This window comes from Neolamprologus multifasciatus, chromosome 11, assembly GCF_963576455.1.
Source record: "Neolamprologus multifasciatus chromosome 11, fNeoMul1.2, whole genome shotgun sequence".
In the NCBI taxonomy this organism is placed as follows: domain Eukaryota; kingdom Metazoa; phylum Chordata; class Actinopteri; order Cichliformes; family Cichlidae; genus Neolamprologus; species Neolamprologus multifasciatus.
The window spans coordinates 24,330,931-24,357,196 of NC_140449.1; the positions used below are offsets into that span (position 1 = coordinate 24,330,931).

The window sequence follows — 26,266 nt, forward strand, 5'->3', positions numbered from 1 at the left end:
TTCATAAGAACAAATTACAAGCAATGTAATATTTTTGTCTGTAGCACATCTAGTTTGTGTTAAATATAGGTGGTCAGCAGGGGTTCAGTAATGTATAGTAATAATCCCCCAGATTTATAGTTTTATTAGTAAACAACACAGAAATGCCAATTTGCATGTAACTTAACTACTGAAATCTAAAAGCACACATGGGTAGTTGATCTGCTAGCAAGCTATTGAAAAATGTAGTTAAACTGGTTTAACTACATTCATTGTATCACATGCTGTTTAACTCTGTAGCAGCAGCAAAATATATTTTTCTTCATTTATTAATCCTGCTCATCAAATCATTGACTGATCACTTGATCAATAAGGTTGAAGGTTGTAATTATATACAGTCACCAGTCTGAAATCACTGTTTGGTGTTTTAGCCTGAAAAGTGACCAAAGCTACTCCAGTAATTAGAATAATTACCTGCTATACAAATAATATTTATTCTTTTGCGTTCAACGCTGGAGCCACATTTTCTGCTTCAGCGTGATAATACCATATACACAAAGGCAGGTCCATAGAAAGGGCTCTCTGAGTGTGTTGAGGAAATACTTGACTGGTGTGCACAGAATGCTCAGACCCATCAAACACCTTTCGGGATGAAGTGGATTGCCAATTGCAAGCCGGGCCTTATCGCTGACATCAGTGTCTGACCTCAGTAATGCTACTGCGGCAGAAAAGAACCAAATCCCTGCAGCCAGGTTCAGAAAACTTGAGTAAAGACTTTCTACAATAATATTGACTTTTATAGTGATATTCTTATGTCTACAGCTTAGGAATATTTGTTCTCAAACACATATAGATGTGATGACTGGATGTCAATGGGCTTTGTTCAGCAGTTCACATAATTTTGACTATGTACTGTGTTTTATTTTGTGTTTGGCTCCACTACTTTGTTGTTTCCCACACATAGACTTGGGGGAACCATCCAGGTCTATTAACAGTTGCCCAATAAAGGCAAATTAGCCTTTTTTCTTTTATCTATCCAAAATAATAACGTAATCAAGCCTATTTGCTCTTATTGTGAAAGTTCAGTTGCAGGTAATCAGCTAGTCCTGTCTCCTGTTTCAGGTTGTTGTTACGGCAGTCCTTCAAGTCGCTCAGCTTGCTTGTCTCTCGATCATACACTCCTACTCCAACTTTACCTTCTTGGAATGCAGCTGGTAACTGTGGTCCCGTTTCGCACTGGAGATTTGCTGTAAACTGAAGGGTGACTCTCACCAGAACGTGTAGCAGGTGGAGAGCTGAGGCTCAACGAAGCTGCAGAGCAGAACAAGGTCTGCCATCAGTACCTGGGGTTCAAGACGGTGGAATTTGAGTCTGTTCAGGGGGCTTGGACATTAGTGTGCACCCACTGCAGTCTAATTATGTGGCAAACACTGAAGTCTTTTAAGTCTATTAAGCATTTAATGGCAGTATGCCTGACCAGTAGATACTGGGTCACTCATTGATGGTTTAGTTGATGTAATGCTTAAATTTGAGATGAGAAATTTTCAGTAGGATCTTGATAACTGGAAATTCATCAACTCTGTTTTATTCTCGAGTCTTTCAGATTCATTTTTTTGTCACTTCATTAATCAGTAATTCACTTATTTGAACTTGATCCAGAAATTAGTGTGTGAAATCCCTGACTGTCCTCTTCGGTGCGAGAAGCTTATAGAGTTGGCAAGTAAGTTGAACTTAAATCCGCATCGAACCTCATTGTTTGGACTTGTATTCTACTCCCGGGTACCTGTGCAGGAAATTGAAGGACAAGTACAGAGCAAAAAAACAAAACAAGGATTGTGTGTTGCTTGATGTTTCTATGGCAGCTGCAAATGAAGGTATGCTGTGGTTGCTATGGCACTAATGGGGGAGGAGAGAGGTTTGTGTGTGCATTAAGTGATCTTTATCGAAGGGTAGGCATGTGGCACTTTGGCCATGGCATGCTGTAAAGTGTGTGACGGATGCATTCGAGCAATTCTGTGTGTGTTCGTGTAACAAAAGGGTCTTTCACAGTCCTGGCCTGTGGTGAGTTAAATTACACCCCCCACTATCTCAATAACCCAACTGGACCACCCCTCTCTCCTCTCTCCAGGGATTCATCTCTGGGTCAGTGTTTTCCTCTCCTGCCCTGGTTGTCATGGTTACTGCCTTAAGCGTCACCCAGGACGACGCACGGAGGTGGACTTGAGTCTCGGGCTTCACTGACTTTTGGAGTTTGCCATGAATTATAACCCAGAGGCTCCAGGGGCTGAAGCTGGCTGGCAGTAGCTGAAATATGGCTGCAGTTTTGTTTTGCTGTGATATATGGAGGCGGCGGAGCTAGCCATGCTACGCTGCTCTGGATGCACTTTATTTCTCAGCACAGAAATCACCGTGCTTGTTTATGTAGGGAGAAGGCAGGGCAGAGGTAATTACAGTATAATGGTGCATGGGGAGTTTTCTTGGTTGGTTGGAGATCAAGAGTTCATAACAACTAACCTCAAGGCTTGTTTTAATAAGAAAGAGGCAAACTGCGGTCTTTGAAGAGGTTGAAACGTGCAACAGGATGATACGCACACTGTGCAAGAAAATGTGCTCATGTTTTGGATCAGTGTGTTTTTAACATTTGAGGAGCACAATTGATTTTAAGGATAGTAAATATTAAGCACAACTCTGAGATCAGTGTGAAGTTTGGACACACTAACCGACTCATATAGGTGCTGTTACTGCACAATGATAAAATATTTTATCCACATTTCAGGGACTATATCTGATTTTCTGCACAGCATCTTATAGTTTAAATGAGCTTTTACCAGTGAAGCTAAATTAGTTAATTCAGTTATCATCTTATATGTTATATGCATGTGCCTGTTCCATTGTCATAGCCTCAATAATAATCAGCAACCATAGGTTAGTAAATAGCTTATACAAGTGTAACTTAACTTTTTGGCCACACCAAGTCAAGCCGAACCAAAATTTCGAGGACAGAATAGAGTAAAATAGCCTCTACGTCCTCTGATTTGTTGTCAGATAGTATTGTCAAAGAAAAGCACTTTTGATAGACCATATGCAGCATATGGACCCAGCATGATACCTGCAATTTTTTTAGTAGTGTTGCTACTTCAGTCGCATTTACCTACTCTGTATTGTCTTATCAGTGAATTTTGTACAATTCGGCGAACTGTCTTGCTGACTTGGAATCAGCTAATATTAGCCAGGGTCTGTTGACAGATTACACACTCAGGCTGAGACCTGTTCACAGACCAGTGAAAGCAAAAGATAGATAGCTTCTGCTGTTAAGTCACAGCTTTTTTTCTCTTGTTTAGGTGGTGGACATCTGCACTGGTGGTTAGTTGCAATTGCTCTACGTGCGAGTGATTTATTTATATTTTTTTCCCTCACGGGATTTACTATCCTTCTCGCTTTCAATCAAACATTCATTGTGTCACGCTGTCATGATTTCCACCATCTGGCAGCTGCACGAATGGACTGGAGTTCCTTTTGACAGTTTAAAGATGTATTTTTAGGAGAAATGAATGTGTACAAACCACTGATACAGTAGACTAATGATTAATTCATACCTTTTGTGTAGTTGCATCTTGCAATAATAATAAATAGTTGTAAAAAGGTTGGTAGGGCTTCTTGACTTCTGATTGAATTGGTTTTACTGGAAATTTTTTTTGGTAAAAGCCAAATAAGATGAGTTTTCAAGTTTATCATCAGTTCAAGACTTAATTAGGAAATCAGAACAAATTGTAATTTTATAGCAAAATTCTTGTATGGTTGCATTTTTAGAACAAATTAAAGTGTAGATTTCTTCATTGTAACTTACTGTAAACCTTTAGTGCAGCTTTTAGGATGTGATGATCAGCATGTGCTCATGTGCGTATTAGTATCTCATGATAAATTTTTGTGGGAGTTTGCGAAAGGCTTTTTGAGCCTCGTTTCTTCGACATATGTGACAGTGTATTTCTTTTATATGTTTCTTGTCAATTAAATAGACCATGGGTGACAACCTCAGAGAATATCTGGGATTGTGACATTTATAATGCAACACCTGCTGTCAAGGTTACCATATGCATCTTATATAGCTTGTAGAACCACTTTTAACAGGAATAATTTAAAGCAACCATTTTCTGTATGACTTGATAAGTCTCCCATTATTGTTGAGGAATTATGGCTCACTCTTCTTTATAAGGTTGTTTATTGAGTTCATTGGTTTTTGGGCATTTGTTTATGCACAGCTCTCTTAAGGTCCCTCCTCAGCATGATGAAAATTTGAACTTTGTCTAGAAAACACCTTTTTAATTATTTTGTTTTTCAGCAGATTTGCTGCTGTGTTTGGGGCCAAAGTCCTCTTGCATGACCCAATTGTGGTCAAGCTCCAGCTTGGCTCTAGAATACTTAAGCACACAGAAGAGTTCATGTTTAACTCAATGACTGCAAGGAACCCAGGGTCTGTGGCTGCACAGTAAGCTCATATCCTCACCTCTCCACCATTGTGCTTGACAGTTGGTGTGAGGTGCAATATGAGCAAACATCTCCACTTTGGTCTCATCTCACCAAAGACATTGTTCCATAAGTCTCATGCTTTGTTCAGATGCAACTTCACACACTTAAGCTGTGCTGCAAGGTACTTTTTAGAGAGAAGATGATTTCTGCGTGCAAAACAGGCCATTCTTGTCCAGTCTTCTGAGGCCTGTAGAGTCTGAGATGTAGCACTTGGGTTTTTTTCAGTTTCCTTAAGCATTGCATCGTCTGATCTTATGGTGGATTTGCTGGGACATCCACTCCTGGGAAGAATGATGTTTTCCACTAATGAATCATCATTCTCACTGTAGGTGGAATTCAGATTGTTTGGACCTTATAACGCTTCTTAGATTTATGTGCGGCAACTTTCCTCCTGACTTTCCTCTTTAGCATTTTGTTAACATACGCTTGAATACTCCAGACCATCAAACAACCAAAACATCTGCATTTATAGAGGTGGTCACACTTACTGATGATCAGTTAATTAAGTGCATTTGATTAGCAGCGCCTGGCTGCTCCTTGTAAATTGCAGCATGTAAATTGTTCTAATCTTTAAGATAACAGTCTTGCTTCATTTGACGTCATCTGTGGATCAGCATTAAAGCTTTTTCGTATTGTTTTTTTTTTTTTGTTGTCACAAATACAACAGAAGCTAAACTGGAAACTGTTTTAGTGCTGGAAGTAAATACTGTAATTGTAGGTAAGTACAGCTCAGTGCTTGTAACAAAAAATGTGTTGTATTGTATGTAGTTTGATTTCAAAAATGAAAATTGTAAAAAGAAAATGAGGAGCTGCTTTTGGCTGCTCATTATTTCTCATGGGGTTACTCTGTTAGATGGATCTGTATTTTTGATTTCCCATTTTTATACTGGATGCTTTTCCTGATTCAAGCCTCCTCTTTATCCGGACTTGGGACAGGGGTTAAGTCTCCTGCTGGTCTCGAGCCGGGGGTCCTAGTGTGCAAGTCGAATGTGTTAACTGCTACGTATAAATCAAAATTCACAATGTTTCTTGCCTCAATGATTTATTTATTTACATTTCAAATGCATTGTATAAACAGCGTTGTATTGTGTAACTATCAAAATTAATCTAATACCAGCAGTGTGCAATACTTTAAAAATGACATCCAGCACTAGATGTAAGCCAGAAATACTTTGACTTTGTCAGAAACGCCCAGCCTGTACCCTAAATTTAATCAGCTATTTTTGTAAACTGCAGAGGCCATTGTCTGTCATTTTGCTAGCCAAGCACTTAAGATATTGTTAATCACAGGCGACACCCTAGTGACTGTGAGGCTTTTACCACAAACCTGCAGTATTTCAAATATAAATCCAGCCTCAGTCTTTCCCCTAATGCCATTTGTACAAATGAGACTTCTACCATTTGGTGTATTAATTTTACAAGATTAGCTGTTACAACTTCTTAAGGATTTGATGTCTCATTTTAGTTTTAAAGCAGTTCATTCATTCTGGCTGCCTCAGTAGGGCCTACTCGCACTGGGCAGTCATCCAGACGGAGAAGTGTGTGTAAACAACATATAAGTGATGTGGTGTTAGTGCTGTGTTCAGCACTATGATCCATATCTACAGTGTGTGTCTACCCACAGCTGTATAGAACAATGTATAGAGAGATCACCAGTGACTGATCCACTATCCTCACACTGCTACAAGTACCTTATGTAAGCTCAGTGAAGTACACCATCAGCACTGTTATCTGGTCTCATGCTGCTAAGTTTATGGCTGAATAATATTAAGAAGAAATACTTTTTTTCTTCCTCTCCACCTCTTTCTTATTAATGTGCTCAGCAGCCCCCTAATGCCCTTTCTGCTTACCCTTTCTAGAAGTTTATGCTCTTGGCACTAGCTCTTTCATTTATACTTTTCTTTTTGTTCTTATTCCATCAACTTCTTGGTTTTTTACTGCTTTTCTGCTTTATTTTTTTCTTTTAATGCTTCTTAACTCTTCCCTGCTGTTATAACTCGCTTTCCCGGTGTTTGCTCTTACTTGTCTTTATAGCTCCATTTATGTCCTCACCATCTCTTATTTTCTTTCTTCTCTTCCCTCCGGCTCCCCTTCCTTTTATATCTTTAACTTCCATATGTCTTCTTCCCTGCAGTCTCTCTGTTCTTTAGCCGAGCTGGTGCTGTAGCTTTCAGGCAAGTTAATGTCTGTCTGGCTGTTGGTTGGTCTGTTTACTGATATATCCAAGTAATTATTGGATAAGCTTTTAAATACATTTTGGATGCAATATCAGCATTACCCAGAGAATGTACACAACTAAAAGTTTTTTGTTTTTTAACTTGTGCAACATCTAAATGTCTAATCTATTCTCCAACTTTACCTAAAGAAAATACTCAACCATTGGAGTTGACTTTATCAGTCCGTGTGGAGGAATTTTGTGGGTTGTGGGGATTCATTTATGCACGTCTCTAAGGTCACGCCGCAGCAGTTTCATGCAGTTTAGGTCTGGACTTTAACTGGGTCATTGCAACACCTTGATTCTTTTCTTTCTCAGACATCCTGCTGTGGATTTGTTGCTGTGCTTGGGGTCATTGTCCTATTTCATAACCCACTTTCAGCCAAATTTTAGCTATCAGACAGATGGCCTGACATTTGACTCTAGAATACTTTGGTATACGGAGGAGTTCATGGCTGCACAGTAAGCCCAAATCATCACCTCCACCACTGTGTTTGACAGTTAGTATGAGGTGTTTGTGCTGACATGCTGTGGCGCTGTGAATCTCCACTTTAGTCATTTTTTTTTCTTTTTAGAGAGAAAAGGCCTTTTCCTTACCTTTTTGAATTTTCATAACTTGCTTTAGATGAATCTAATGAACAAGTAAGAATTTTAATTTATCTAATACTTTTAAAATAAGCCTTAGTATTTAGTGCTAATTAGCTTATAGCTGGCATATAAAGATAATAATATGATGGGGACCATAATTTGCTAGACAAGCTCCATGTTGTATTGTGAAACAGTTGAAACTACTGATTGAATTTATGAACTCCACGGGAAAATGTTTACTGAGGTCATAGCTCAAAATGTTTCTCTGACAAGTTTAAGGCACTTCCACAGGCTTCAATCTTTAGACCTGGGAGCCTCCAAAATGGCCTCATCACTGCAGCCAACACTTTTCTAAGGTGCAGCTTTTATTTTGAAAGCAAACTATCTCCTTTTCTGGTTTGTGTTACACTTATCAAACTTTCTTCACTGCTGCGATTGTAGTTGGACAGTTCTTATGGATGAGGTTGCGTGCTCCATGCAAACTACAGATGAGGTTTTTACCAACCGGTTGGGGAAAACACATTTTTTTCCTCACAAACGTTGGTTGCCAGATGGTTGCAGACTGGTGTCTTGGCCCATGTGTGCGACTTGAGGCTTATTAACTTGATCCTATAGTGTCACAAATCCAAATTAGTAGACAATCTAAGATTGCATGGTTAGTGGTCTTTTAACTACAAAAACTCAATACAGTCTGATATTGACAGCAGCGTGAGGCAAATGCTTAGAGAACTGCCATGATGGCTGAAAAAATGAATAGTAGCATGCTGGTAAAAGTTTCATTTTACCTTGATCATATCAATTTTTTAATTAATTTTACATTTTAGCTTCTTTCTTTTCTATCTTGATTACAGGACTGGGTTTTCCTTACACGCTTCTGCTTTCTTACCGAGTTTGGGCGGTTGGATTTCCGATTTCGCTACCCAAAGGTAGGATGCCTCATGTTAAGTTTAATGTGTGTCTGTTACACATTACATTATCTGCTCTGTCTTCACGATTTTTTTTAATTGTTTAGTGTTTTCCTCTTGGCTAATTTTGTCTTTTTTCTCACCTAATAAAAACTGATACCACTGCTCTTTTCCTTCTCTCCTTCTTCCTCTGGCTGTTCCTGCTTTATCTGCTTCATCCTTTTGTTAATGCCCTAAAAGGAGGAGTCCTTTTTTTCCTTTAGAGTGTTTTGTACATCCACTCCATCTTTTCTTTCCCTTGCGTTGCTTTACTGCTTTTGCCCGCAGACTTTGGAAACAATTTTGTCATATAAATCTCATATTGTCTCACTGCCTCCTCTCTGATATCCACAACCCAGCGCAATCTCTTTCTCATTCTCCTTTTTTCTCTTTGTCTCCTCTTTGCAGTCTCGTTGCTGTCAGAACATATTGCTCTACTTTGATGACAGTTCTCAGTGGCCAGCTGTGTACAAGAGGCCCGAAAAGGTGAGACATCGACACCCTCGGCATCATGTCTTTGACGAGCTATTATCAAAGGAAAGTGCTGCTCCATTTGCTTATTCACATGTCATCGCTGGTGCTAATTTTCACATTTAAACCATTGGATCACACGTTTCTCGCTCTGCTCCGAATAAAGAAAAGTTGTCCTTAAAAGCTGACAGTCTGGGGGGAAAAGGAGTTTTTTTTTGTTTTTTGTTTTTTTTACTATTTTTTTACTATTTACTATCAGGCAGTCGTGTATTATTGATGATACTTGCAGTGATCAAGTATGGTACAATCCAAAGTTGTGAACACAAAGCAAGACACTAGGGAGCCCCGTGTGAACCGAAATGACAGAATAAGCTTCCTTCATATAAATGTCTACTTTCTGAAGGTAATAACACAACATTAAAGGCTGGTTCAAGAACATTTTTTGTTGTTCCCGTGCTTTTCCCTAACATACTGGATTATAGTGCATACTCATGAGCTTAATTTGATCACATTTACATCAGTTTTGGTGAGCAACATAACCTTGTGTTTATACTAGGAAACTGATCAAAGGCTGGGGCTCTATCTTTAAATGGTCTGTAAATCCTTTGCACTGACTGAATAGACTTTTAGCTTCAAATACCCTCAAAGCAAACAGCCTGCACTTCATTAGTGTATTAATGCTGTTTGTTTAAAAATCCAATATGCTTGAGAGAAAAGGCAAAACAATAGAAAAATGTATGTATGTGCACATATCAACCCCACATTTAGTAAAACTAAATATATAGTTTTATATATAATAATTTAATATATATATATATAGATATAGATAGATATATATAGATATATATAGATATATATATATACATATATAGACAGATAGATATAGATATAGATAGATATATATATAGATATATAGATATAGATATGTATATAGATATTAATATAGATATTATATAGTTTACCTTATCCAATGTTGATTGGTTGTTTACAATACAATGACTAAAGATTGCATAAAAATGCTGAGCCATTGAAACAGTGCTTTTTTTTAGACCACCCAATGTAAAGTTTATGCCATAGCTAAGTTAACAGTATTGTATTGGTAATTACCTAAATCTCTTTTTGATGTTTGTTGTAATAGTTAATCCACCAATATGCAGAAGCTCTCTAATTGAGAAGATTACATTAAATGACTTTTAATGCTAAAATAATAATAATTATTACTATCCACTTTTTCAAATTTACTGTTAATTAATTAATGCTTGATTAGTTTCTGACTTCTCAGAGAAGACCAGCGTGCCGGCTCAAATTTCGGCATAAAAAGGTGAACTTATATTATTTATTTGCCTAATAAATAACAATATAATTTTCAGTTTCAAATAATTTTTTGACTCATTTCTAAATATTAATGTTTTATTTTTTGTGACGAGTAGTCTAATAAGTGGTCTAATAATTTTGGACTGTATCCATGTGATGTGATAAGATATACTGTATCAAGATCTTTATATCTTAACACATCACATGTTTATTGGTTGATTACACGATAATAACTAAACATTGCACAAAAATCTGATTGTATTAGAGGGAATAGGGAACTTTTAAATATTTTGGTTCGTGCTAAACAGAAATACTCCATTTATTAAAATGCAGCATTTTGCACTGTTTTTCAACTGAGATCTGGGGAAACATTTCCAAAAAGAGGATGGAGCTGGCATGTCACAGAGAACCCAGTAATGAGGAGATGTGTTGGTGTGTGTGTAAGGAGGGTGGAAAGGATCTGGTCAGAACAGTATGCTGTGCAGTGATGTTCTGACGCTGATGTGGAAATGAAAAACAGAATTACATTCAGGGTGATAAATTCTTCATTCCTGCACGTAACGAAGTCTCAAAAAGAACTTTTCCTTGTCATGTTCAGTTCTTGTAATTTAAACACAAACAGTTTATTTTGCGACACCACAAAACAAATGATAGCATAAAATGAAACATAGACGTTTTTATATCGTCATCCGATATATATCATTATATCGAACAGCCCTATGTTAAACTGTTTTTTTATGATCCTATTTAATGCTACTGTAATTTTCTTTGTAAGTTAAGCTGTGTGACGACCACATGTAGACATTGAGGGTTCTCGGGAGGGGGCCGTGCTAACACCTGCTGCTCTCTGGCAGCAGCACCATGCTCTCACTTGTTTTAAATGCACTTTAGAGCAACACGCAGCAACACTACACTTGAGCAGCAGGAGGGAGGTATGGGGTCTTAACACACCCCCGTTCTCTGCTAGCCATTGGGGTGGGGGGGCTGGGAAGAGATGCTGGCTGTCCGATTGGCCTCCCTGCTGCTGCGGAGCCTGGGGCGGTCTGCTTGCCTCCACCCCGGAGGGAAGGGTAACATCTCTTGGGTCTGGGTGCCGTTTCCCTCTCTGGGGGCGAGGATACCTGGACCCGGGGTATAGAGTATGTTTGAGGCGTGTGATTGTGTGTACACGTCCATTTACGTTTATTCCTACGTTGGGTGAGTGCTGAGTGTTTGTATATGTGTGCATGAGGGTGGGAATGCATGTCTGTGTCTGTGTGTGCCTGTTTGTCTGTGTCTATATGTCAGGTCGGGTCTTAGACTCCACCTCTCTGGGAACTCCCAGGCCCTCCAAGTGTGGAGGCCTATCTCCCCTCACCACACTCCCTGCCAGTGACTGATGTCCTCAGGGGTCGGTGCATTGTTGGTTCTTGGTGTCCGGGGCTGGGCGCTCAGGTATGTACCAGCTCACTCCCGGTGGCTACTTGGCGGGGCCTGGCTCCTGTTGCTCGGTCAGGCCTCTTCCGGGGCGCGGAGGGCCCTCGGGCCTCCGGCCTCTATGCCTGCGGCTCGGTTCACTCTGGCACAGCTGGCTGCCGGCGGAGCCCCCTCTAGCTTCTGCCCGTGGCTACTGGGTGACCCCTCGTCTGGGGATCCTTAGCCCTTCCCATGAAGGTGGCACGGATGCCCCTCCGGTGGTCCTCCTTGGGCTCTTGCACTCTGGGGCCTCTGGATGTCTGGGGCCTGGATCTCCTCCATGCCTGCTTCATGCCCTGGGGGACAGGGCTATGGCTCTCTACATCCTCTTGCAGACCATTACATGGGGAAACCATTTGAATTCAAGCGCGCCGATCCACACAGGTGTGCACACGGGTGTTCACTGTTCGTAGACTTAAATCACACCTTTCTTGGCTGCTACTTCAAAGCACATTGTGCGCTGTCTGTCCTGCGTGCTGCACAACAACATTCAATATTTAGTATTTACTGCTGTTTACACTTAGCTAGATTAATGCGATGGTGTTGTTTAGTATGTTGCTTTGTTTTGTTTTTTTTGCTTGTTTTCTATTCTTTTTCTCTCAACAGGTGATCCCGGAGATATTTTTTCCCCCCCTTTCTCACTGTCCTTCTCCCCTTCTGTTTTTCTTTTCCTTCCTCTTTCTTTCTCCCTTTCCTATCCCTCACTCATGTCTATCCCGTCTGTAACAACTGAAAATAAAATAAAATAAATAATAAAAACAAAGGTCGATCAAATGGACCAATACGGCAATGCCATGATGATCCATTTGGCAAAATAAATCCATTGGGTATCCTTGTTGGTCTTCAGACAACAATTCTGACGGCTAAAGAACCAAATGGGACAGGCAAAAAAAAAAAAAAAAGCTGTGTGACGAGAGTGAAGGTATCTACTGTAGGAAATGTTGTGTTTGTCGCTTTGATGATGAAAAGTGGTCAGTTTGAAGTACTTTTTGACCTTTGATTTACCCTCTGTCAGTATATAATTTTACATCTGTCTTCTGTAAAAGCCTTGGGGTCCAGCAGCATGTGTGGAAATTAACCTTCTGTTTTTTATAAGTTTATAGTGTTGTTTAAACTAGGGTGAATTTCAGAGTTGTAAATGGCTATAACAGTTATTTAGGTTATGAAGTGTTTTGCGGCATATTGGAAAAATCCGTGCTAAAATGGTTTAGAACAGCCAAAAAAAAAAAAAATGACCCAAATACAGTGCATTTCTTGGCTGGTGCACTAAAGTAATTTGGTTGGTGGTGTATTCTTCTTCTCCCTGACATCTTGTGACACACAGACAGACATGTTGAGATATTTTCAGTGCACTTACAAACAGCACATCATTTCTCAGCTTTCAGTCAGTTTCTCGTGTCAGATTCTCTAAATCAAACGCTGCGGCCCTTATACGTCACACAGCTTTAACATTAATGTCAAACAGTCAGACAGGGAACAGAAATCCACTGCAGAAGAGTCAGAAAACATCAGTTTTATTTGCAGCATTCAAGCAGATCAGAAGCACGTTTTCAATCAGATTTCAACTAAAGTCACCATGAATTCTGTGCACTGAGAAATATCTCTCTGGGAGCCCAACAACTGTGGGTACATCTTGTCCTGAGGTTTACTGAAAAGCACTTCGTGGAGGAAACTTGTTTTGATATTTCTGTGTCTGCTGATGTCAGAACTGCTACCAGAAGGAAGCTGTGCTGAGGCCTGAAAACAACCAGGTCATCAACCTCACCACACGCTACACCTGGTCAGGCTGTGTGGGTAAGCGCATCACACAAACACGGATTTATATATACACGCACAGTTGCACTCTACAGCATCTTGTCCCTAAGCGAGAAACAAAGCAAATCTTTGGAAATCCAGTGCAGGGATGCTTTTCTGTATTTGAAGTTGACCACTGAGCTTGCTGTCTTGAACAGCATGTGTGTCTCTTACAGAGTATGATGTTTCTCCTTTTATCATCCGAAAGTTGAGCATATTTTTTTCGTTCCTATTGTATACTCTTCTGTAATGTAAGAGAGCAAATCGGTAAACCGAGAGGGAGTGAGAGCTAAAGGCGAGTAATGTGTTTGCATAACGTTTTACTTATTTACATTTTTCCTCTGATAATGATGCATCTCAATCAAACAGAAAGGTTCCCAAAGATCTTTCTTCACACTTTTTTTTAACCAAGCTACACAAAGTGGTGTATTACTTTAGAATGTGTGACTAACAGCATGACTCTGTTGTTGTTGCGGTTACTGGATCTTGTTGCCACATTTCAGGCTACACTGGGGTGTGAAATATGTTTATATCTTGATATTTCAGGCTCTACTATGACAGCTCAGTGTCTCTGTGAGGCAAAATGTGCTGCATTTCTGGATAATAATACGTGCATTTTTTCCCCTCCCAGGTGGAAGGGGATGGAAACGAGGAGGTCCTGAGCTGCGTGGGTGGCCGCAGCTTCCGCTCGGTGAGGGAGCGATGGTGGTATATCGCTCTCAGCAAGTGCGGGGTAAGCACTGACCTCTGACCCTCCACAGCCTTCCCTGACCCTGCTGCCTTGGTTTTCTTTAGAAAGAGCAGGTTCACCACCAGACAATGCCGTGATGACGCAACACCTTTTTAAATGGAAAAACGCAGAGAGAGCTCACAAGCAAACCCACTCCTGTGGTCACTGTGTGATTCTGTTTGTATTCTAAGACAAACGCACGTCATTACTGCCATCACCCTCCACGTCATCGTCTACTCTAGCCCCCTGACACTGAGGAAGCAGGGAGTTATATTCTTGTCTTAGATACCAATAAATTGATTGAAATGCTTTTTTTGAAAGCTCATACATTTCTGGTGCAAACAGCTGAATCAGATATTAAAATAGGAAAGCTCAGGCAAAAATATATCCAGCACACCCCGAGGAGGGCTCTGTGAAATATTGGATATTTTAAGGCTACTGTTTTTGTGCTGCTTCCCAATAAATTTTAAATCAACATGAGCATAATTTCTGTCCCAGTGTATGCTTACCCATTTGGGCATTTTGCACCAGGCTAGACTTTAAATAGTGGAAGTAAAAATATCTAAATGGGGGAAAAAAGAATTATAATCCAGTGATTTAGAGTACTTATTCAAGCTCCTAATCCAGTTAGACAGATACTCTTACAAACATTTAGAAACTGGTCTTCAGATAAAGATTATGCCACATGTTACGTTAAAGATTTGTGTGTAAAATGCCACACAGACACCCCTAAATTCCTCTCCTCAGATGTTACAACCGATCCTTTATCTGTGTATCTGTCTCTGGATTTCCGCCTGACACTCTGAAGTGTCTTATCTCTCCCTTCATACTGCTACACTTTCTGCATCAAAGCACAGAGACTCTGAGTATGCAGCCGTCTGCTTCAACTGAGTTAAACATGCCTTGTGAGGCCTCCGCTGTAGCTGACTGGCTCACTTTGGGGACATTGACGCATTGTGTTGCTTTATAATGGGATTGGTGTTGTGGTAATGATGTGCTGGGAGAAAATGACCAAAGTGCTAGCTGTGGTGTGTTGTTTGATGATACGAATCTAGGCCGGGGCACCCTGTCCAAACATTGTGAGCCTGGCTGATGATAACTCAGTGATGATATATCCTCCTTCAGTCAAGGACAAATCCCAGTGATAGCTGTGTTTTTTGTTGTTGTTTATTTATTTATTTTTTTAGAATGCAGGTAAGAGGAAGTGTTAAATATCTGCTGAATGTGTACCCCAGTATGCCTGCCTATCAATGACACAATCACCTGTACGCGAGCATGTCATGCTCCGATTCTGTGTGTAATTGTGTGTGAGCATTCCTGGCCTTGTATTTTTTGGGGGAGGGGTACGTAGGGTTGTTTTTGTGCTGCCACTTGAGAGCCCTAGCTGAAGAGGAATATGATTAGAATGGATGCTTCCTGGAGAGTATGGTTTAGTGTCACGCCAGCATCCGCTGAAAGACACGCTGCCTAATGCTGTTGGACTTGAGAATAAAGGCTCGCCTCCACTCCTGGGGAAATATGCATGCTACGTCCCGCAGCCAATTTCCACCCCTCGTCTCTCACGGCTTGCGTTCTCGCTTCCGTTTTGCTTTCACACCTCTTCATCTTTCTTACCTCTGTCGCTCACAATCTTTAGCTGTGTCTCTCTTTCAACTCTGTCACCAAGCTGTGACGCACTCCACGCCATTTCATATCTATTTACTCCTGCATCTCCTGTTCCTCTCTGTCAGCCTGTGCCTAATTGTGTTTCTCCTCTCCATCTTGCAATCTCACTGGTCTCATTTCTTTTTTTGCCTGTCGCTCATTTAATGCATTTTTCCCAGCACCCTCACTTTTATCTGCTACTCCCTGTTTCCCACTTTGTTCCTGTTTCTCTCTTCGTGTACTTTCCATCTCACTCTTTACCTGTGGAAGTGGGTCTAAATCCAAATCAGCTCCTAAGTCCTTAAAACAAGAGGACGTCTGTTCTCAATTCCCTCGCCAGCATAAACTGGTAAAATGTGAGGCTGATCTTTATTTAACATTTCCAAGCAATTTCACTTGATTAATTATAGCAGGAAACCTCAAGGCTGCAAATAATTATTATTTCATCAGGGGAGGAAAAAAAAAGACATTCATAAATAAACTTGAAGTCATCCCAGAATTTCACATGATTCATAACATCAAAACTTTTACAAAGCTTTACAAAAAAATCGTTGTTATTATACTGTTGTCATTAGACTGTTTTGAAAAGTTGGTATATTAATAAAACTTGTGATGTAGAACTAATTGGGTACCATCAATAGAAAGTGAAGAGAAAACAGAACAAATGCAAAATAATTACTTGCATTTGTACAAGCAACTGTTGTCGGAGCATTAAGCGTTGTGTACTTTCAAACACAAGTGAAGATGTAGGAGGCTTTGAATTGCTGTAATCAACTTTTTCTTTATTATTCCAAGCAGAACTACTGCTAATGAAGCAAAATTACTTCAGCAGGGAACCAAGAAAGAACTGAAATTAGCCTGGCTGTAAAGAGGCAGGGGTTAAAGAAACGGCCAGAATTTTGCAGCTGTCAGCTTGGCCGAGCGACAAATCACAGCTACTGTATTTTGTCCAGGTGCTCCTGTTCTAGACGGGGAGCCAGTTTGAACATGAAACATTGCGCTTGTTCAGAGTAATAAATAACAACAACAAAAAAATAACAGAATTATCTGACAGTGTTATGAGTCTTCTGGGAGATATATTTACCCATATAAAAAAAATCAGACTTTGTGATTTGTAGATTGTGGTAGTAGTTCTGGTGTGAACACAGAGTGCAACAGTTAAAACTGTGATTCTAGTAACATGTTCCTACAGTACACAGTGTATGCACCATCTGTGTGTGAGCTGCAACTAACGTTTACCTTAACGATTAGGCGCTAATTACTTTTTTCATCGACTATCAGCTCACGATCATCACAATTCCTGAAAGTGTAAGGTGATGCCAACACCTAAATATAAATTACATTATGTTATTTTACATTGTATAGATTAAAAAATATGTGAACAGGATCCCTCGGTGAAAAAACCTAACAAAAAAATGGGGAAAAAATGATTTTCTTTGCTGTGTCGTCTGCTATTTTACCCATCTGTCACCTTCTTCACTACAATTTAAAAATTTCATTCATATGACAAATCACCACCACAAAGGGTCATGGAGCAGTGACTCTGGCAGGGAACTTTTTAAAGGGTTTGCATGTTTTTATATTTTAAAAGCGTAAAAGATTTTGCAGCCATGATACAGAATATTTCTGTGTTTTGTCCCACACTGATACAGGAGTGTACTTTTGGCCTGAAGGTGCTTATCATGGTCTGGGCTCTGCTCCTTAGATCTATAAAAGGAAATCGTAATCTGTTAATCTGAGTTTGTTGTTGAAGCATTTCTTTGACCATCTGGCAATTTCAGTATGAGTTGTAGCACCAACTGCGAGTCAGGCCTTATCTCCCGACATCCATGCCTGACCTCACTGATACTTCAGTACCTGGCTGTGAGAAAATCCCCTGCTGCGGTCAGGTTATAAAATCCTGTGGCAGGCCTTCCTAGAAGAATGGCTGCTATTTCAGCATTATGGGAGATTTCACCTAAATTTTAATAACCACTTGAATTTACTTGTCATGCTTAGTGCTACAAGCTTGTGAAAGCAGATGTTTAATGGCCTCTGTAGCTTTAGAGAAGCAAATGATGCTTAAATAATCATAGTCATCAGGGCTAAGCTTACTTTAGTCAGGGAATTACCCAAGTAGATGCTATAATATTGCTACAGTGGTTTTGTTTTATTGGAGGCAAACGGGGACTACAAATCGGGATTTTCTCCCCAAAGATGTCACAGATCGATCATCAAATAAAGCAGCTTTAGAAACCATCTGATCTTGACTGGTTGTATGTTGGACTTGGACAAATGTTCAAAAAAGTCTTTCTGTTAATTAACTTCAATATTACCAGGCTAAGGGGTCTTCCCTTTATTTCTTGTAAGAAATAAGTCAACTCTCATTTGAAAAGTGAGGTTTTTTGAGAGTATAAGTCATGATATTGAGATCATCATACCACAAAAAGAGTTTAGTGAATGTTACTAATGATCTGGACCATGAACTTGTGTCTGTGCTTGTCTGAGTGCAGCATCCAGCATTACCAACATTTTACACCAGAGAAAAACAGCAGTGCTGGTTGGAGTCATGATTATCTGATGATGAATTGTTTTGTTCATGTAAATAACACACAAAAGATAGTCTTGGATTTTTACAGGGTTTCATTCTTGGGCCAGTGAGTATGACATCATCCATGCCTTGCTCAAGTAACATTAATTGAAAATGTTGCATACATTTCCACTGCTCTGCAAGTAATATTTAAATTTGCATTGCAGGTAAACTACTATCAAGTCCCAATTAAATTAAAGCCTAGATGACTTGAAATGTTCTAATTCTAAATTCATACTAAACTGAAGTTACTGTATTTTTAAAAACCTTAGAAACACATTCTGAATGGCATTACCTTGGCCTCCGGTATTACTTTGAAGAACCTTGGAGACATTTTTGAAAAGGATACATCTTTAAACTCACACATAAAACTGACTGTGCAAACACACTTTTTGGAGAAAAAAGGGTTTGTTGCACTCAAACGCTACCCGAACATTTACGTTCCAGAGGCACACTCTCTCAAAAGACTCAGACATCCTCTGAAAATATTGTTATCTGCAGCTTAAGGGATCACAAGTTGTATCAGACTGTTTTGATGTTGGGTGAGAACACCTTCAGTGTGCGATACATCAGTGCGGTACGTCGAAAGTGGGTGCCTTTTACACCAGAAACCACCCAGCAACCCTAAACTCATCTGTGAACCCTGTGGAGAGAATTCCTGCAGTGAAGTGCCACTTCTTCCCTCATCTCCCCTCTTTCCCGTGCATCCATTCCTCTCTCTCCCTTTTTGCATTTTCTTGTTTCCTCAGCTTCTCTTTCTCTCTACCTGTATTTTAAACTTTCTCTCTCCACATCTATCACTCTCCTTATCTCTGTCTCCTTGCTCTTTGTGTCTGTATTGATTTTGTGGCAGTGCACGCTCCACGCTTCTCGCCCTTTTTTTGATAGAGGGAGTGAGATGGAGTCTCAGGCTGCCAAATGAAATCAAAGTCTTTTCTCTCCCCCTCCCTCTCTGGTCCCTCGCTCAAGCAACAAGCGCGAACTCCATCGGCTTTGAACTTACGTCTGTGAAATGAGCTCTCTGTGCTCTGATTGTCAACCCATCTTTGTGCGCTTTCTCTTGTTCTTGCTCCCCATACGTCTTTTTTCTCACCTCCCAAATTCATTTCAATTTGATGCTTTTTGTGTTGAGAACTGACAAATAAACATTCACATTAACCCAATATTGGCTTGCCACAGGGGCATGCTAGTTTTCTTTGTAGTGTTTCTCCTGACTTAAATAAAAATCAATATTCTCTCTTTGTAATAGCTTTCATACCACTGCACTATCGGGCAGTTATATCGGATCAACATTTGAAGATATTGAGCCTAACAAATAATTAAAATCACAGTATTAATAATTGAGACCAAGAATACTCAGACTTAAGCAAGAGAAAGCTGTTGCTATGGATATGATCTTTTCATCTTTCCTGTTAATTTGAGCATCTCTGGATTTGCAGCACAGTGTCAGCAAAACAGCCCAGATTCCTTTTTCTTTCCCCATCAACTTTTTCCGTACACCTGGAGGATCCTGAGGTGCGCCGAGGCCAGCTCGAAGAATGACTAAATGACACAGTTGCATTCAGTTGTAATCAGGTATACCATACCTGTCTCCTCATAGTAAATTACCAGATATGCACCAATTGCCATTTTCTTAGTCGAGTCCAATTCCTCTGTCGATTTTTGCAGAACTCCGATTTTCTTTCTGGGAACAATGACTTGCAGTATATGCAACCAATAAATAAATAAATAAATAAATACAAAATATAATTTCCATAATAAAAGAAATAATTAAAATTCACAATTTGCCCCAAACTGGAGAAGGTTACAGAAACGTCTGTCACTTAATCAACTGAAAATAAATCGCTCTGCTCCTGGAACGAGGCACAGATAATTAACTGAAAACAAATTGCTGGACACCCACCTTTACCTGACATATTTTTCACCTTACCAAACAAAAGCAGGTGCAACATATTTATATAACAAAACAACTGTCAGGTACTTAACAACACTTTTCAATATATGCGTAACTTCACCAGGATGTTGACCCTTTTTTCACTCGTCTCTATAATTTTGCTAGTATCTGCTTTGATTCTTTGTTCATACTGAGGCTGCAGGCTTGTGGCTGGCTCCTGAGCTCTGGATGGCTTTGTCCAGTTTTCCTTTGTAACCTCTTTCAAAAAACCAATGTTCAGCTGGGCGGAAGTGATTTAAGTGCTGGAATACGTTTGTGTTCATGAACCTTTTCGTGGTGGTCCCCCATAATTTACCCCATAAACATACTTTGTTTTTATTTTCACAGTGAAAAGCCTCCATGGTAATGGCAAACCAGCATGTGGCTCTAAATATGCATGTATTTAAATATATATATTTCGGGTTTCTAAGACTTTAATTATGACAGGCGTTTGAGAGTAAACAGGAAAGGTGGGAGAGCGGGGCAAAGTAAATAGCAAATGGCACACGGTGGAACCGAACTAAGGCCTCTGCAATAGCCTTGAAGCATATGGATCACCTGCTTAACCCCGTGAGCTTGTGGATAAATATTTGACTGCGACAGTGTATGTGGTGCGCATACATGAAAGGGAGCGGCCCCTAATCTATAATTTACAACAATGCAACCATGAACTGTATTTGATAGTTATAATGATATCACTCATTAGTCTAACATTGTAATTCTTTGGAGGCATATTTGGAGAAGAAAGCTTCCAGCTAATGCTAGCAAGTTGGTTAGCTAGGTTCAGTAACAAACAATGCAACAAACAAGCTGTTAAGTAACAAACAATGCATACAAATAAAAGGCCACAATATCACTCACCTAAACGTCTTGGGCAAGTTCTTGATACAATTAGCTGCAAAGAAAGCTAAATAATTAGTCAGATAAGCACATTAAAAATGCTTCACAAGGGCCCAAGTACACAAAAACAGCCAAGGAGTTGAATTAGCCAAATGGATGTCTAACAGCCGGCTAATGTCACTCGAAATGCCCATGCCCCTAATAATGCATAACTTTAAATGGGTAAGTTATGAAAAATTCACCCACCCTGTATGGTTGCATACAGGGTAAAAAATAGCTATAGAGACCAAAATCATTTTTTGGAACTAGCTGTAAACATGTTTACTTCCCCTCTAAAGTAATTTGGTCTGTGGGAGTGGATTTGCTTTTTTGAGCCAGCCTTGAGTGACCATTTGTAAAAGCAAAATATCCCCCAAATTAATTTTTATGAAGATCATAAATAAACATAGTGCATTATTATTTTGTACAAATCCGCTAACCATCCACTGTCCACTTCTGCTGCTCTCTTATGTCTTGCAGGGAGATGGCCTGCAGCTGGAGTATGAGATGAAACTGACCAATGGCCAGTCTTTCTGGACGCAGCATTTCTCTGCTGACGAGTTTGGTAAGTGTGATTAGACTGAAAGTGAGAAATTATGGAATGAATCGCTGATGGCACAAGCCTACACCACTTAGCACGGCCAATAAAGCACCCTCAACTGAACAAATTACACAAATGACAATAATGAAGGGATGGCTGAATGAATTAATGATGCTAGATAAACTGAGAGGAAGGGATGAAAAGAATAAAAGAGGGCCAACGTAGCATTTAAATTAATTATTCCTACATCACTAATGTTTCCTCCGATCTCTCACACTCTTGCTCTATTGTAACTGCCTCTCACTTTTTCTCATTTAATCCAATATCCATATCAAGCACCCTGCTCTTTGGATTTATTGTCCCTTGTAAATTATCTGTCTTTCCCTCATACGTTCTACTTTCTTTTATTGATCTGAACACTCTGTATACCTTATTTACTCCTTCTTCCTTTGCATCTAAACCCACTCTGTATCTTGTACATTTGCCTTCTTCTCTTTCATATTTCTATTTCGTTCTTTCTCCTCAAATGTTCTCCTTTTATCACAAGTTTTCTTGAATATTTCTTCCTCCTTTCACAGGCATCTTGGAAACAGACATTACGTTCCTGATCATCTTCTCCATGGTGTTCCTTCTCTCCTGCTACTTTGCCTGTAAGTACTGCCTTTTATTTCACTCTTTTAATGTAATAGGAATTCAAAGCCCCCCAGAAATGCAATTTTTGTGTCAGATCTATTATAAAATCTACATGGTTTCTTGATGGGATGGAGTACAGTTCTCGTGTTTGTTCAGATAAGTAAAGGTGGAGCATGTGCCGTTTTCATTTTAGGCAGGGACTGAGCACGAGCATCAGGGAAGCAGGAAAGAGGAGACGGTGATAGCGAGGCTTGGTTTTCATGTAAAGGTGAACGGTTGAGTGGAGAAGGTAGCTGCAGCCTTAAGGTTACTGAAGCGAGTTTGTCACGTAAAGGTCAAAGCTGAAATAACCCTGAAGCAACTGAGAACAACAGCTCCAGGCAAAATCCCCTGCTTTCTTCTTGTTGGGCGTTTCTGTGCTATCATATGCATATCTTCCTTTTTATAAACTGGCAAGGGGGCAGAATCACTTGTATTGCACTTAATCTGTAGTTTGCTTCTCTAGACGATTACAATTAAGCATCCATTTAATGATCTTTGGACCCAATGAGGCACGCTTCAGATTAAGAATGGAAGGTTGAATCGCACAATCTTTCACAGCACTGAGAGTCAGATTTATATTTTTAAGTCTGCCTTCTAAATTAAGTTCTGGTGAGAGTTTTCTGTTAGCTCTGTTAACTCTCACTTCTTTGTCCAGCTGTGAACAAACTGATGCATGTGTTTTGTTTTGTTTTTTTACCATGTGAATGCTTTTTCTGACATCTTTCTTGGGGTCCTTACTTACACTGGGTCTTGAGATTGACTTCCTTCTGAAAATCTTCAGAGGATTTTAAATTAAACGGTCAAGATGTGGCTGAATTGACTTTTAGCTTTAATACAAGGATTTTAACAAAAGTAATGCATTAACTGTTTAGCAATTGCAGCAATTGTGTAGAGACACAAAATTGTGTCATTGTCCTTATGAACATAGAAGAAAAGCCATATAACTCAATTACCAAACAGAATGCAAGGATTTCACCCTTTATTTGACTAAAAATGACAACAAAAAAGAACAATAAAAAGAAAACATCTCAAATTCTGAAATGGGTAAATATGTGTGTTTTTAAGTATGTATTCCTATCTGAAATTTGTTGACAGAAATAAACTTCAAAAAATTGAAACAGGGTAAAAGAAAACATGGAAAAGTTGAGTAATGTTTAAAAAAAAAACAACCCTTAGTTGAATCTACACACATACACACACTGTTGTAACAGATTGGCTGTTTTACCTTTGGTAGCTGAAACTATTTTTCCTGCAGTTTTTTTCTTCCTCTTTGATGTTGCCTTTACTAAAGCCAAAAATGTGTCCAAACAACAGATGTAGATTTTTTATTTGGCACAAGCTGCTCGAGTTGCACAGTGGGCTCGGTGTTTGAGTTTTTCCTCCATGATGTTACCATGGCGCAGGCTGGACGGGGCGGGCTCACATGACGATGCTCTCAGTACTGTTTTAAAGGGGATGGTAAATACCGGCTGGAGTATTAACAGAGTTCGAAAAAAGCAACAAGAAAAACTAAACAAACTCAGAAATAACCAACGTGGGCAAGATTACGTCGATTAGAGGTTCTGACTGTCGGTTTCAATTCTCTTTGGATTAATCCCCCTCCTCCACTTGAGTCTCTGGTGGAAATCACTGCATACTCTCAGAAACACTTCTGAGCACTGTTTGTTGCTGCATCCATAAAATGCAAGTTGCAATACTACTACGCAGAAAAAAAGCACTTGTAAACAAGATCCAGAAATGCCTTAGCTTCTCTGGGCTCAGCTCATTAAAGGCTGACTGAGGAGAAGCGAAAAACTGTTTTCAAGCCTGAATAGTCAAAAATGTAATATCTTTTTAGAATTCATGGACGCTTTGTCCGATAGGGTACAGAGGAGAGGGCACTTGTTAACGGCACACAGTTCAAAAGACGATGAGGGTAAAAAGGAAACGTGGGATGGGTAACTTGCACATCTGTATGCAGCATTAATACTGAACCGCACATGGAGATTTTGGAGCAGCATGTCCTGTCATTGAGATTAAGGCTTTGTTCTTTAGGGGAGGCCTTGCTTTATTATCACCACATTCTATACATATTACAGCAACATGTCTCTGTTTTAAAAAACAGGAACAGAAAACTCGAGAGACATGCACTCGCAGGGGGGGGAAGAGCCCAATAACAGTGTTTGCAAAAGCTTCAAAGAGCTATAAATGAATATGAAGTTTTTGGGAAGTTTTTGTCTCTTTAAAAGATATAATTAGAGCACCTGCAAAAGTCCCAGGAGGATTCAGCAACACTTGGCTGGCTAAGCCTGCTGTAATACAGGAGAGCTAAAAGAGTGTGATCGTTTATGACCCTACTTCTCTCTATAAATTTTCCCCCCAGGCCACTGCTGTTTGCCGGAGTGTTTTGGTAGTAAAATAGGCTGCTTAAATACACATTAAGAATATTTCCTCTCGGATTATGTGGCGTGAACAGAGAAGATGTATAAGGCGTCATCTGGAGATGTGCATCGTGAGATGGATGCATACTAATGATCGCTCCCGCCCATTTATCTGGCCCGTTCCCTTGTTCTTGCTCTTTTCTTCTGCCTCCCAGTCTCTGTACCTCTCCCGCTCTCCTTCGCCATCTGTCAGTGTATCCTCATCCTTTTTATCTTTCCCCCAGCACACACACCTCTGTCACCTTTATCTCTTGTTATTTTATTTATTTATTTATTTGTTTTTTACCTGTAGACAATCTGAAGGGAAGACAGCTTCTTCACACAACCTACAAAATGTTTATGACGGCAGCAGGTGTGGAAGGTGAGAGCTTCTGTCCTGAACAGACACGCACACTGACAGAACACACACACTCGAGATGACTGAGCCTCTTGCACGGTTGCAGCATCTCACACCTTAATCCCCACTTCAAGAGCGCAGATATTATCGCACTTATTAGCCTCTGAATAGGACCTACTGCAAACAGTCGCCCTGTGTTACAGTGTTTAGTGGAGCATGCTGTTACTGATGAACCCCCTCCCCGCTCTCCTCATCCTGTCCTCTTCTCTTTCTTCACCCCCTTATCTCACTTTCTTCTTTCTTGCCTGCATGTCCTCTGTCTAAATCCCTTCTCGATTCTCGTGCCACCCCTGAATTCGCTTTCACCCTCTCCTCCCACTTCTCTCAAGGATTTTGCTCCTTTTATAAATTCCTTCTTCTTTTCTGTCTTGCTTCCCTTCTCTCCTCCCTCATTATCATCTGCCTGTCACCTTTGTTCTGTGTATTTTCTTAACTCCCACATCTCTTCCTCTTAATGCCTTTTCTCCTCTTCTGTAACGCCTGCTCACCCATCTCTTTTCCCTCTTTTCTTCCTTCTGGTGGGTTTTTTTTTTTGTTTTGTTTTAAATTTCTCTCCCCCCTGCATCCTTTCCACTTGGCAGTGCTCAGCCTGCTGTTCCATTGTGTCTACTGGGGCCTGTATGCTAGAGAAGGAGTTGGCAATGGCAGCCTCAAAATACTTGGTGAGTTCCTCTCCTGCATCGATCACTGACTCAATGACTGACACTAACTCTGCACTGGAAAATCGCTCACTGCCTGAGCAGAATGAATGATAGGATGCTGATGGGTGCGTGTGCAGCTGAAGAAATGTAATAGGTGGTTCAGCGTGCACAGGCTGGATCGGGTGTGATTGTTCGTGACTGTGTGCGCGAGCAAAAATGTGTGCGGTGACCTGATTTTATCGTTCCCCTCTGATATCTCAGATTCGGAAACCACAACCTAATTACCCCTTCTGTCTCCTCTCTCTCATTTTCTGTCTCTCCCTCCACCTCTGTGACCATCTCCAGGGAAATTACTGTTCTCCGTCAGTTTCTTGGTGTTCCTTCTGATGCTCATATTGTTGGGCAAAGGTTTCACTGTCACCAGGTGGGCGCTTTGTCTGTGTGTACATGTATTATCTCACTACACTGCAGTGTTGTGCGCGTGTGTGTCTGTTTATACAAGCCTGTCACATTTTGTGGGTATTTTTATGTTGAGAATGTCACTCACTGT

At 40.1% G+C, this 26,266-nt stretch overlaps 1 protein-coding gene across 1 annotated transcript in view; it reads left to right on the forward strand.

The window, feature by feature from the left end:
- Window positions 1-26,266, forward strand: part of tmem145 (transmembrane protein 145) — a 39,957-nt gene that overhangs the window by 5,568 nt on the left and 8,123 nt on the right. The window contains exons 2-10 of the mRNA XM_085176568.1: window positions 8,161-8,235; window positions 8,662-8,739; window positions 13,200-13,285; window positions 13,918-14,020; window positions 21,523-21,607; window positions 22,162-22,233; window positions 24,971-25,039; window positions 25,657-25,737; window positions 26,062-26,140. Coding sequence (XP_085032694.1) covers window positions 8,161-8,235; window positions 8,662-8,739; window positions 13,200-13,285; window positions 13,918-14,020; window positions 21,523-21,607; window positions 22,162-22,233; window positions 24,971-25,039; window positions 25,657-25,737; window positions 26,062-26,140 — 728 coding nt within the window. The remainder of the gene's footprint in view (window positions 1-8,160; window positions 8,236-8,661; window positions 8,740-13,199; window positions 13,286-13,917; window positions 14,021-21,522; window positions 21,608-22,161; window positions 22,234-24,970; window positions 25,040-25,656; window positions 25,738-26,061; window positions 26,141-26,266) is intronic.